The sequence below is a fragment of the Uranotaenia lowii genome, chromosome 2 (assembly GCF_029784155.1).
Source record: "Uranotaenia lowii strain MFRU-FL chromosome 2, ASM2978415v1, whole genome shotgun sequence".
NCBI lineage: Eukaryota > Metazoa > Arthropoda > Insecta > Diptera > Culicidae > Uranotaenia > Uranotaenia lowii.
Genome location: NC_073692.1, coordinates 418,054,921 through 418,068,901, shown reverse-complemented (window position 1 = coordinate 418,068,901; position 13,981 = coordinate 418,054,921). Strand labels below are relative to the sequence as shown.

Sequence of the window (13,981 nt, the reverse complement as noted above, 5' to 3'; positions counted from 1 at the left end):
TTCTAACTAGCTGACTCAACTAAGAATAAATTTTTCTTGAAGGTATCATTTTCATAAATTTTAGCATAAATCAGGATCAACCTTTTGAAAATTAAAACTGCAGCTGGAGATTGCTGAGTACAGATGAATAAAGCATGGATCACGATGAATCTGAACGCCTTAAAACGGGTCTATCTCAGATCTATGTAAACGAAATGAAATTGTTTTGTACTTAAAATGTAGGGTTTTTATTGCACTTCAAAGAAAAAATAATATGAAAAAAATATTCCGATAGTGTTTTAATGAATTTTCGAACTTTTCGAAGAGTACCACTCATCATAGTTTGGACACCCTATTCGCTGACCTCTGCGGCCATTTTGTTCCACAATCTCTTCATCTCTGTTGCATCCCAAGTCATTCTACCATTCTTCTTCATCTTCTGCTTGACAATTGCCCAAAATTTATCGATAGAGCGGAATTGAGGGCAGTTGGGTGGGTTGATGTCCTTTTCGACAAAATCCACCCGTTGGCCCAATACCACTGTGGAACCTCCTAGCTGTAGTGGCAGCTTGCCAAATCTGGCGAAAACTTTACTGGTCCTTTGTGAGATCTAATTTACGGAAAAAAACGTTTTTTAGGCACTCCTCCTTGTACATTTCGGATTCCATGGTCTTGGTTTTCACAAAAACCGGAGTTTTTCGTCCGCAGCTGTATATATCTTGCCAGATCAAACACTTTCTTGCAAACTTATCGGCAAAAACGAATTCGAACTTGTCAGGGACATCACCCCGTCCACTTCAGTGCACCACCGCAGTGGCTTTATAAAATTTCGTCCTTCATTTCGCATTTCCCCGTTAAAAGAAAAAAAATATTAGAAATAATCATATAAACATTTATAGTGACGGTCTTCGACAAAATTGTTCAGCGGAAAATTTCCTTTAGGAATTTTATTAATTGGCACAAAAACCATTAGCTGGTCCGGTTCCACAGAAGAAACAAAAATGATGTTGATTTTTCAGTACAAAATATTCAATTTTCCCATACAAACCTAAAAGTTGAAATTTACTCATGTAAACGTTACTTAAAAATTTTACAAAAAATCATGGATGAGTTTTGGACCAAGACGAAGCTTTTTAGACCCCAGGGTTTGAAAAATTCAAAAATGACCCCAAATCGACTCAGTCTATTATAACATGCAAAAAGCTGATCATCCTGTTTTCTGTTAAACAAAGTTACAAATTTTTATCTTTTTTCTGGAGTCATTGCAGTGCTTAAGTTTTTTATGATACTGGAAAAAATTTAAAATGATTAAGATTTTTTATAGATTAATTCTAAATGCACTTCTGGAATGTCTGCTCTCATGTCAGAGCTGATTGTACAGTCGGCGTGTCTTGCAAGTATCTTCTCATAACTAAATTTTCCCCAAAAATTACTTTAAAATAACATGAGGAGCTATTTTCCTTTTAATTATATGCATGTTCCCAAAAGCTTCCCAAATGCTCTAAATTCTACTTTGGAGGACTTTTTTGGTCTACTGTGATATTATTATTTCCCATACACCATCTAATTTTTAGCAATGTGGTTGCACCAAGTGATGCCACATTAAAATCGGCATTTTCAACCCCGAGGAAATCGGTGTTCTTTATGAAAATTCCAGTTTAACGTGTAAACCGTAAAAAATACCGTTTAAATACCCAATTTTGTTTTCGTAGCTTTTAAAACCAAGGTTATTGAAAGAATATAAAAAAAATGCAATTTTCCTTATATCGCCAATTTAAAACATCATATATTTTGTTAAAGAAACAGTCCACTGCGGATGTTCCGATTTATTTTCTCAAAATTCTAATATCATTGAGTATTTTTAGGCAACAAAATTCTATATTTAGACAGGGGAACAGTATTTTTGATGCTTATGTTTTCATAAGTGATTTTGGAAGATATGGACATCCAAAACACAAACATTTGTAAGATTTTAATTATTACCCCTAGTTATGGTGATATGGCAGGTGGTAATTTAAAAATTGGTTAGTTTTTGGTAAAATCGTGCTATGACAACTGCATTGAAAACTAATAAAGCTACATGAAAACTAAATAAAAGCTGATTTTGAATCAATTTCTTATCTTATTCAATTTTGGATTCGGATCTTTCCTGTTCTTGTTTAAGAAGTACAACGTTGTGAAAAAAATGAATTCTACAATTTTGAGAAATTGGAATAGAAAAAGATAAGATAAGAACTATTTCTGACATCTTTCAAGAAAGTCATTGAGAATGTGTTATTAAAGATCTTAATTCATTTAGCAACTTAGTTGAAGACTGCGAAACGATTTGAATCATAGTTTTATAAGTATCAAAAGTTCGGTGCAGTTTAAAATTTTGTCAAATTTCCCACTTTTTTCACATTTAGAAAAAAAATTCGCAAAGAAAACCTCAATCACTTTTTTTCAGCAATCAAAACTACTCGCGGTCTTCAATAATTTTGATTATTGAGTGAAAACCGTCATTTTTCAAATACTTGTAATGTACATCATTTTTACCAAAAAATGCACAAATTTATTTTACCCTAATTCGTACAAGAATTTTTACCCCTTACAGTCCCTGGAGTGTCAATTTGACATTCCTTACTAAAACCAGTATATTTTTCTTGTTTCTCAACCAATTATTACAAAATTTACTGTTTTGGATACCTCGTAAAGTAATTCAAATATTTTGTTCAGACCATTTTCAGTTTAAACACTTCAGTCTGCGGATCAGCTACGGAATGCTTAAAAAAAATCACTTAGAGTCTAAGAAATCTGAATTTAAAAGCTATACGTTGCACATAAGTGTGTATTTTTTTAAATTTTTGTTTTAAAACATGACCACAAAAATTGAAAATAGTGGAAAAAACTGTACTTTTCAAAATACATGACACAGAATTTTTAACGAATTTTCAAAAGTAGTTGTTTTTCGAACTTTTCGTCAATTTGCATTTATTTCAGATTTTCATGCAACAGTTTAATGCAATACAACTTTTAACTGGATTTTGAGTATATAAACGCAACATTTTCGCATCAAGTTTAAGTACACAAGAAAGCCAATTTCCTACTGGTTCTAGTGGTGTAATAACATGAGCGCTGCGATATTTAAAATATTTCATTAACAACACGAGGTTTTCAAAAATATAAGTTATAATTAAGAAACAAGAGAGATATAGCGATTTTGAGCGAAGGTTGACAAATTAACACTCAAAGTCTGATTAGGGAGTTTTGGTCCATCAAAAAGTAATGATGCAAATTGAAAGATTAAAAGAATTTTTTGAGGTCCTTGAAGAAATTGTTTTATTTGTATGCATCCGAATAAAGTTAAAAGCCTCCAAACTTCCAATAGTGCCATTTTGACACAGAAGAGCGGATTTGGAGTTTTATACATACATCTTCGAAGTAAGAGCTATTAACCAGAGTTCCGAAAATCACTCATTTTTAATGAATGTTCCTTTTTCTTTCAAGGAATTTATCAGCAAGCTGTCATTCTTCCCAACTAATGAATGAATGTTCCTGATTGCACTTCGCAACTGAACGTACAGCGATCGGGTTTTGTTATTGATTGTTACTGGACCTTTCCGATCATCGTTCGTACTATTATCGCTAAAATATAGATCACCTCGCACGATGCTTGTCGTCAAAACAGTGAAGCACCATCACCAAATTGGAATCTCACCAATGACAATGAGCGATGCCGTATAATCATGTTTGTCTAGGATCTGGAGTGAATGGTTCAGGCAGTGAGTGAGTGATACATGCAACCGATCATTTGCAAATGTTGATTGATTTTAAACATAGCCAATTAATAAATTTATTTGATTTTACAGCGTTTTTTTTACACTAGCCGTGTTTTCAATTTCAAATATGCCAGGCGGATACTGAGTGAGTGACATTTAGAATGGATCAGTTTGTATCTCATTCATCTCCGATATGCGATATTTGCAAAACCAATGTTCGCGTGAGATTTCATTATGTCGTAAAGGGCTTGTGATATAGCTCAGTTGGCAAGTCTGTTGTCTCCTGAGCCGATGTCCGCGAGTTCGAGCCAGGGTTGTACCGGATAAGTTTTTCAATAATGATCTGCCAACTGCACCGTTGATAAAGTCGCGAATGCCATAAAGATGGTAAAACGACTATAATCGAAACAAAAAAAAAAAATATATGTCTTATGAAACATCTGAAGCAGGGACGGGATAATGTCATAGTCATGAGACAAAAACTGCCACTAGTGACCCATTCTTTTCTCACATGTCGTTTGTTTAAGATTTTTTTGAAAGGAAAGCATGCTATGAATGATTATTTAGGAAAAGAAAGATTTTTCCATTCTGTCATTGATCATTGAAATCTCCAATATATCAGTCATGAAATGATAGTTAAAATGGGTCATGAGAAATATCACCAATGTTTTTTTTGCAGCTTTGTTTGCCAAGCAGATTTTCAAATGTTATTCTACGGCAAATTCTAACTAACCATAGTGTGTGGCCGAAGATTAATCCTCGGTTACACGAAGTGAGACGACGCCCATTCGGCCTTCGGCTATACATTCGGCAGGCACAGCATCACCACCAGCCAGTCGAGTTGTACCGTCGGACATTGAGGACAAGAAGGAATTTAGGCCCAATACACATGGTCTCCCGATGCCCCATTGTAGGAGACCTGCATAAAAAGTATAAAAAATTACTTTCCTAGACGCTTTTTTTTATTTCCATTTGGTTCTAAAATTTCATTCATTGCCCCCTCCTCTCATACGTGACATATATTTACATCACGTGAATATGAATGGTATTTACATTCACATTTTCGGAATATTTCTGTCATGACATGACCCATGACTGATCATATTTTCTTGGGTATAGTGATCCAAAATAAATTTCGCCGTCAACGTGACTGAATGAAAATTTTCATGCCTGATCTGAAGAATTCATAGAAAACTGCTGCAAAAGTTATCAAAATCTATTATGATTCTGAATGATGCGACTCGGTTGGCATTGCTGATTGAACGCTGATCGAGATTGCTATCAGTCGGGCGAAGAAGTTGCGAGAGGTGCTTTCTTATTATAAAGTCAAAATATTTCAAATTAAACGTATTCTGAGTGTTTATTTTGATTGATTTTCGGAACACTGCTTTTAACGTCTTATCTACTATAATCTCTAATTCACCATATTATTTGCTGATCACGATTTGATCTCAAGGCAGTTGACATAAAAGACAAAGACGCTGAGACTTGCTGGTTAATAATGGTTCGGATATTTATAATCATATTTTGGAAATAATTTTCCTCTCTGAAAGAATTTTTCAAAAATTGTAATTAAATCGGTACGTTTTGTCAAATATCGGTATTCAGTGTAAACAGATTCTTGATTAAAAATTTTGTCTAAAATCGGTATAAAAACCAGAAAATCGGAACGTGTGGCATCTCTGGTTGCACCGCTCTGGATGCAAAGAGAGATAAAAGTTGTTTTCTGACTTGAAGCCTGGCCGGGTGAAGAAATTGAACGAAATTTTCTTCAGAATATGTTAACATGGCGAACTTTTCATCATATCCGATCTAAACCGACTTCCAGTAACCAGTTTTACAATCGTTTTATTATTTGGTTCGAATTGTGATTCATAGTAACATTGTGAACGACTTGAGTTATCATTTCCAATGCAATTTTATGTTTGTAGGGAAGCTATTTATTTCAGTGTCGTGCTTATCAGGTTGTTATTTTTGTATTCCTATTGACGCTAAAATCAGCTTAAAACTAAAGTCAATCATTATTTTTACTTACTTTACTTTTTACTTAATATGAAAACCTCACAACCCCTACGGATGAAAACTGTTTGACAAGCAGTTGTTGAGAAAAAAAATTATCCTAAGTTAGGTTGAAGCGATGAAACATAAGCCCCGTCAAAAGGCGGGGGTGGGAAACAACAAAAGCAATTCGAGAAAAATTGTACAACATTACCTAACTTCTCATATTAATTGGAATATCTAAGTGATATGTAGAAAAATTTTAATAAAAATTATATAAATTATTGCTATGTTTCAAAATTTAGGAAAAGTGGTTGAAGTGTGTAAAAACTGTGGTAAACGCGACGACTAACCACTCACAACACGCGACCATCTTCTCTAAGATTGTAATATAGAATAACCATTCCGAGACAGACATCAACGATCAGTTTTCATGTATTCATCACAATACCAATCATCAAACAATCATTAAAAAGTCCTCATGCACAGAGATAAATTTTATTTAAATCTACTAGTTTTCGTGTTGGTGAGCTTTTGGAACTTTGGAAGCCATATCAGATTATACAAAACAAAATCATAACATTGACGAATCTAACCTTTTAAATACTCTTCAATAAATCGTTTTTACCCTTCCATGCCTCACTCACTACAAACACTACAACCGAAAAAGTACTGAAAATCAAGTCCTTGTGTCCCTGTGGTTATGCAATTTTTGAAAAACTGTCTCAAAAATTTTTCCTTATCTATAAAATTTGCCTTCTGTTAATTTTTCAGTGACAAAAAAATGGGTTTTGAAGGGTTAAGTGACTAAATGACTTCAAATTAATAGACATAGTAATTGTAACTTAAATTATTTGGCTTAAAGATGCTCAATAGACTGCATTGAGCTTAGTTTAAATTTTTCTGAAATAAGTCTTCATTCAATTTCATGTTCTTCATGCCTTCATGGAAGATGCCAATCTTCCGTTAATTCCTCTATGCTAAATCCACCATCTTCCAATCGATTATCAACTGCCTTACAGTCAAACAAGTATAGACATTGATATATATCATGCCAAAATTGGAACAGCTCATCTATTGAATCATTATCTGTACCCAGTTCCAGCGTTTCGCCAATGTTCAAATATCTTTCTTGTGTTGTGTTGTCATTGTAAGGAATCCACGTCAAGTTGGACGTTTTAAGCTGTGTCAGTGTTGGATTTCTGTAAAATAAACATGGTTATATAAGATTTTTACTATCAACAATCAATGACCAATCAGTACCCGTATTTGACAAAATTTGCCACCAGCTCAACCATTTGTTCGTGAACCTTCCACTCTCGAATGAACTGGCTTCGATTGGCAAGTGCCTCTTCAACATTATAAGGTGTAAATATGTACCCTAAATCATCACCATGAACGGCCCCGTAACGACTTCCATTCGTTCTGAATTTGTAGAATTCATTTTTATAAGAACCGAATTTCCCATCGAAACTAAATTTAAAATAGTACAAGGGTGATTGGGATAGTTGATCGGACCAGATCCGTATCAGTCGTTTGATCGGATAGTGCATATCAGCCATATTGACAAATTTTCCCAGGAAATCGGAATCACTAGTAGATTTTTGACGTTGTTTTACTAGCCGCATTACGTTAGCGGTGACTGAATCATTTGTATTGGGAAAATTATCACCGACAAACAAAAACTTCGTCAACCGAAACACTAGCTCCAATTCTGTTTGGGTATGTCCAATAAGAATGGGAATCTGATATGGAAGGTGTGATTCAATGGTTTCCAAAGGTGATTTCGTGATGAAAGGTTCGTCTTCACTAATGCTTTCAATGGTTGGAATGAAAGATGGGTTGTACATCGATAGAAATTTGTAACTTCCACGGGTATTTCCCAGAAAGAACTGTTCGAAATCAACTTCCTGCAGTTCTTTTATGCTAGAAATGTCGAGATCCTCGATCAAATCATCTGCTGACTTCTGTGGATTATAAATTAAAGCCCATGGAGAAAGAAATGAACCTCCCAAGGGGAAAAGTTGTTGGAAAAGTCCTCGACTTTGCTCCGAATACAGATGGTAACAGATAGACGCAGCTCCAGCACTTTGGCCCATTAGTGTAACGCGCTTTGAATCACCTCCAAAGTATTTGATGTGTTTCTGAACCCACTGCAAAGCTGTTCGTTGATCTTTCAAGCCAAAGTTCCCTGAAACGTTAAACCGGGGATATCGCAGAAAGCCCAACATCGAAAGTCGGTAGTTTATGCTGACAACTAAAACGCCCTAAAATGGAAAATGTTTAACAGGCCGATTGGTTAAAAATAAGCAACTTACACTTTCAACTAGCAAATCTGCTCCATGAATATCAAATGTTGATGAACCAATCGAAAACGATCCACCATGAATGAAAACCAGTACAGGAAATTTGCGATGAGCTGAGTTCGATCCATTTTTGTCGCGCCATGGGGAGTAGATATTCAAAAATAAACAATCCTCTTGACCGATAGCTCCTTGAGGACTAAGAAAATTATCTTCTTGGGCACAGATATTACCCAACGATGTGTAATTTTCAACTCCTTTGGGGTTATGAATCACTGGGTTCTAGAAAATAAAGTCAGTTATATTTGTACATGAATTAATAAGTTTGAAGACTCGAAGGTAAACCTTAAATCTCAAAGGAGGTTCCGCATATCGAACTCCCAAATATTGACAGTAGGGTACAAGGTTGAAAATTTCACTTGGTATTCCAATTCCTATGTTGTTGGAGCCACGAAACCGTACAACGCATGTTTTATCAGTTTCATTGCAGCGTATTAATTCAAAAAGAAATAAAAACAAAACTACGATTCGATTGCACATGATGGAACAAATATAGGAAGCGTTTCCCAACGCCGTTCGATTCAGACTAATCGATTCTTAATTGGTTCAAGATACTGGTGCCATTCCGAATGAGCTATTTCAATTCCCCAATTGATCTCTGGAGTCGGTTTTATTGAAGGAAGTGAACATTATTACTGTTTTATACTTGTTTACAAAAATTGTGAAGACAGACAATAAACTCAAATTTGATGAATAATTAAAAATTGATAATAATTTTCTGAGAACGAATATCATATTCAGTTTGTTTTATTTTGATGGTTGATCTGTAAACAGAAAATTGATTCACGTCATACGCGGTTTAACCGAATTGTATAGGATTGAAACGAAAAACAAACTGTTGCCTAACTTACGGGGCATAAAACTGTGCTTTAAATTTGATGTATAACACTTACTTCTATCGTTTTTAAACTAAAAGCATTTGAAATACCTTATGAACTATCAGTAAAAGTTCGAAACTCAAATCATTCGTAAAATTTATTAAATTTCGTTTTCTTCATCAACATCTTCCTGGGATTTCTCATCACTCGAATCTGTATTGTCTAATCGCTTTTGAAGATTCTCACACTCGAAATAGTAAATACACGGAAAAATGTCATCCCAAAGTTTGAAAAGTTCATTGTCGGAATCATCATCCATGCGTAATTCGAGTGTTTTGTCGATGCTCAAGTATCTGCCTCCTGATGCCTTGTCATTGTAAGGAATCCAGGTCAAGTTCAGTTTTTTCAACGGTTTTGGTGTTGGATTCCTGAAAAAAATCAGTCATTGCTTAAAGTTTCCCTTTGATTAAGAAAGCCCATCCATACCCATATTTCACAAAATTTGCCACCAACTCAACCATCTGCTCATGGACCTTCCACTCCCGGTTGAACTGACTTCGGTTGGCAAGTGCTTCTTTCACATTATAAGGTGTAAAGATGTATCCCAAATCATCACCATGAACGGCCCCGTAACGACTTCCATTCGTTCTGGATTTGTAGAATTCATTCTTGTAGTAACCAAACTTTCCATCGAAGCCAAATTTGAAATAATAAATTGGAGAATCTTGCCGGGACCAAGTTTTTATCAGCCGTTTGATGGGATAATAAAGATTCGCCATGTTGGCCATTTTTCTATAGAAATTTTCATCTCCAGATGATGCGTTGTGATAGTCAATAAGCCACGGTACGTTTTCGATGACCGACCTGTTTTTGTTGGGGAAATTTTCTCCCATATACAAAAACTTTGCGTAACTCAGCAACAGTTCAAACTCCGTTTCGGAATGTCCTATAAGTACTGGAATGGGATTTGCAAGTTCCGTTTTGATGATGTCAAAAGGCGTCTGCGTTATGAAAGGTTCCTCATCGCTCACGTCTTCAACAGTTGGTATAAAAGATGGATAAAACATCGTAAAAAAGCCAAATATTTCGTAGTTATCTCGCACAAATAGTTGTTTGAAATCAATGCTCTGTAGTTCTTCCAGGCTTGTCACGTTGAGTGCTGTTATCAATCGCTCTGCCGACTCGTGTTGATTGAAGTTCAAAGCCCATGAACCTAAAAATGAACCTCCCAAGGGAAAAAGTTGTTGAAATAGGCCTCGACTTTGCTCCGAGTACATATGATAACAGATAGATCCTGCTCCAGCACTTTGACCCATGAGTGTAACGCGCTGTGGATCACCTCCAAAATATTCGATATTATTCTGAACCCACTGTAGAGCTGTTCGTTGATCTTTTAAACCAAAATTTCCTGACACGTTCAACTCAGGATATCGGAGAAATCCCAGTCTCGTTAGTCGATAGTTGATGCTCACGACCAGTACGCCCTGGAAAAATATAATTGAAATAAATCCACTTACTAGTTGATAAACTACTCACGCTATCAACTAACAAATCTGCACCATTCTTCATATCCACAACGGCTGAGCCAACCATAAAAGATCCTCCATGGATGAAGACTAGCACCGGAAACTTTCGCCTGGCTAAATTCGTCCCATTATTTTCGCGCCTCGGAGAAAAGATGTTCATGAATAAGCAATCCTCATCGCCGATTATTTCCTGGGGGTTTCGAAAATCATCATCCTGGGGGCAGATATTTCCCAGCACAGTGTAATTTTCAACTCCTCTAGGGTTAGAGATCACTGAGTTCTGAAAAAGAACCTTCCGTTATTTCGATTCATTAATGAACCAAGACTTGAGAATATACCTTAAACCTCAATGATCCCACAGGAGGTTCAGCATAGCGTACTCCCAAGTACTGACAGTAGGGCACTCGGTTGAAGGTTTCACTTGGTATTCCGATCCCTATGCTTCCCGTGTCGAGGAACCGTACAACGCAAGTTTCATCGGTAGCATCCCCCGAAATAGAATCTCCAAATAATAAAAACAAAATCACAACCCGAAAACGCATAATGAAGGTGGCGTCTGCGTTTCGCTACGCAGTTCGATTCAGACTGATTAGTTCTGTAGACATTGGAAAAAGATGGTGGTGGCGGCATATTTGTCATGGGTAATAATTTGATCCATCAATTGGTCTCGGGAGTCCAAACGTTGATTCTATCGATGTCAGACATGAATTTTATTCCCCGGAAATGCGAATGCTGAAAGTCAATAATAACTGATTAACTGATAACATTATTCGTAGTCAGGAAAATATTTTTTTATTGTTCAATAATCAAACCTTTCAATTTGCTCAACATTGTAAGTTTATTATGGAAGCCGGTCTGTTTAGATGTTTTAAAAGCAGTTCTCGGAAAAAAGCACTAAAATTTTTATTTATTTTTTCATTAATAATCTTCAAACCTCAAACAAACAATTTGAAAATACTTCCATCAGGATGTTACACTTAAAATAAAAGAAAAATGCTTATCCTTTTTTTTTACTAGCTATTTAGCTTATGTTTATTTACTAGTTTTCTAAAAAGATAAGATTCTTTAGTAACTCTACTCAAATTTATTGCTTCCACTATGGATCAGTTTTTGTCATAATCTTACCTATGCTTCTATATAAACTTTAATAAAGTGGATATATTTGGGGAACTGCGATAAAGAGAGAAGATACGCCAATGATCACGCAAATTTTTCAGACAACGATTGAAAAGAATTAAATTGTGTTCAGTTGTGCGGCAAAATGAGAAAATTTATAGTATTTTTTGTATAGTATTTTTTATCCACCATGGGTGCAAGGATTCACCGCAGTTTCTGCCTAAGGTATGTGCTCATATGCATTCTTTAGATTATTTTGAGGCACAAGGGCCGGCGCCTCTCTTCGTGTCTTAAGGGCCGTCTTTCGAGCCGTCTCTTGACCCAATTCAAGACGAGAACAACTCACATCTCCTCGTGTCTGGAGATACTCACATCAGCTCTGCCCGCCGTGAGTCAATCGTATCCGCGAATCGGGGCCAGGAACCGGGGTGAAAGAATAATCGTAGCCAGATTCAGAACACGGATTAGAAACCTTACAATGGTCCAGTGTTATGCGCCAACTGACGTTGCCGATTTGCAGGAGAAAGAGCAGTTTTACAGTCAACTGAACAGCGTGGTAGAGAGAATTCCGAAGGGTGACATTCAAATCCATTTGGGCGACTTCAATGCAAAGATTGGCTCCGACAATCAAGACCTTGAGCGCATCATGGAGCGCCATGGCCAAAGACAGATGAGCGAAAACGGAGAGCTGTTTGTAGAATTTTGTGGCAACAACAACATGGTGATCGGTGGATCGCTCTTCCCCCATCGACCAGCACATAAGGTCGCTTGGGTATCCCGAGATGGCCGAACAGAAAATCAAATTGACCACATCTACATCAGCCGAAAATGGAGAGGGAGCCTTCTTGATGTCCGCAACAAACGAAGCGCAGACATTGCATCTCGTCCTTGGCGAGATACGACTGAGAGTTTCGCGTGTCCAACGGCGCGAGGAGAAAGTCGGGTGTTGATACGACGTCCGCTGGTTGGAGAACCCAGAGGTGAAAAAGGGCATACGTTGAACAGCTAGAATCCCGAGCCTCGGAATTGCCGACAGACGGAACAGTCGAAGATCAGTGGTGTGTAATCATGAATGCCTTTATCACGACGAGCCATGGTACGTTCGGTAAAGTTCGTGGAAGAAGAAGTGAATGGATGTCAGATGAAACTTGGAGCATGGTCGATGATCGGAGAAAGACGAAAGTCGGAATTGAGCAGGCATGTACCGGGTCAGCAAAAGCAGCCGCCCGCTTACGATATGCGGAGCTGGAAAAGGCAGTTAAACGAGCTTGTAGACGAGACAAGAGAGCCTGGACAAACTCCCTAGCCGAAGAGGGAGAAAGAGCCACCGCCAATGGAGATATCCGATTACTTTATGACATTTCTCGCCGCCTAAGTGGTGCAAGGACTAATGCAAGAATGCCGCTGAAAGACCGAGCAGGTCAGCTGCTGATAGTTCGAACAGATCAGCTCAAACTTTAGTTCATTTTTTGAGCTGATCTGTTCGATCTATCAGCAGCTGACCGGCTCGGTCTTTGAACAACTCTTCCGAGTCACGAATAGCGATCGATTGCATTCCTGCTGAAATGCTGAAAGCCGACCCTGCTCTGTCAGCACAAATGTTGCACCGTCTTTTCGCTGACATCTGGGATACTGCAACATTCTCGGCCGATTGGATGCAGGGTATCCTCGTAAAGGTCCCGAAGAAAGGAGACATGACAGAATGCGGTAACTGGCGAGGCATAACGTTGATCTGTCTCAAAGTACTCTGGAAAGTAATCCTGAACAGGATTCAGGAGAAAATCGACGCTAAACTCCGACAGCAACAAGCTGGATTCCGATCCGGACGATCATGTGTGGACCACATCACAACGCTACGAGTCATACTGGAACAAATCAACGAATTCCAAGACCCTGTTTTGCTGGTGTTCGTTGATTTCGGAAAAGCATTCGACCGACTTAACCATTTAAAGGCGAACCATGAAGAGAAGAGGAGTCACAGAGAAACTAGTCCATCTCATCGAAGCACAATACGAGGCATTTTCGTGCAAGGTCTTGCACGACGGTGTCTTGTCTGAACCAATCCCGGTAACTGCTGGAGTGAGACAGGGGTGTATCTTATCACTGCTACTTTTTCTCATCGTAATGGATGAGATTCTGGATCTATCGAATGTGCTCCGAACCGAGGATTGCCGTGGAATCCTTCAACAATGAAGCAACTGAACGACCTTGACCTGGCTGACGATATTGTTTGGCTCGCCCAAACACAACCGGATATGCAAAGCAAACTCGACGACCTCACCGAAAGTTGCAAGGCAGCAGGTCTCAAAGTCAATGTCGGAAAGACCAAGTCGATGGAGATCAACACAGGAAATCCCTCCAGTTTCATGGTAGCTGGACAACATGTTGAGAAAGTGGAGTGCTTCCAGCATCTTGGTAGCCAG

General features: G+C 37.6%; 2 protein-coding genes across 2 annotated transcripts; both read right to left on the bottom strand.

Annotated features, from left to right (window-relative positions):
• Window positions 1–5,323: 5,323 nt before the first annotated feature.
• On the bottom strand, window positions 5,324–8,612 carry LOC129747318 (juvenile hormone esterase-like). The gene is made up of 4 exons (XM_055741470.1): window positions 8,384–8,612; window positions 8,054–8,320; window positions 6,999–8,002; window positions 5,324–6,937 (listed from the first exon to the last, which is right to left on the bottom strand). The coding sequence occupies exons 1-4, from the start codon at window positions 8,576–8,578 to the stop codon at window positions 6,679–6,681; spliced, it is 1,725 nt and encodes a 574-aa protein (XP_055597445.1). The 5' UTR covers window positions 8,579–8,612; the 3' UTR covers window positions 5,324–6,678.
• Window positions 8,613–9,055: 443 nt separating this feature from the next.
• On the bottom strand, window positions 9,056–11,128 carry LOC129746699 (esterase E4-like). The gene is made up of 4 exons (XM_055740551.1): window positions 10,781–11,128; window positions 10,453–10,722; window positions 9,403–10,400; window positions 9,056–9,344 (listed from the first exon to the last, which is right to left on the bottom strand). The coding sequence occupies exons 1-4, from the start codon at window positions 10,982–10,984 to the stop codon at window positions 9,077–9,079; spliced, it is 1,740 nt and encodes a 579-aa protein (XP_055596526.1). The 5' UTR covers window positions 10,985–11,128; the 3' UTR covers window positions 9,056–9,076.
• Between the last annotated feature and the right edge of the window lie 2,853 nt (window positions 11,129–13,981).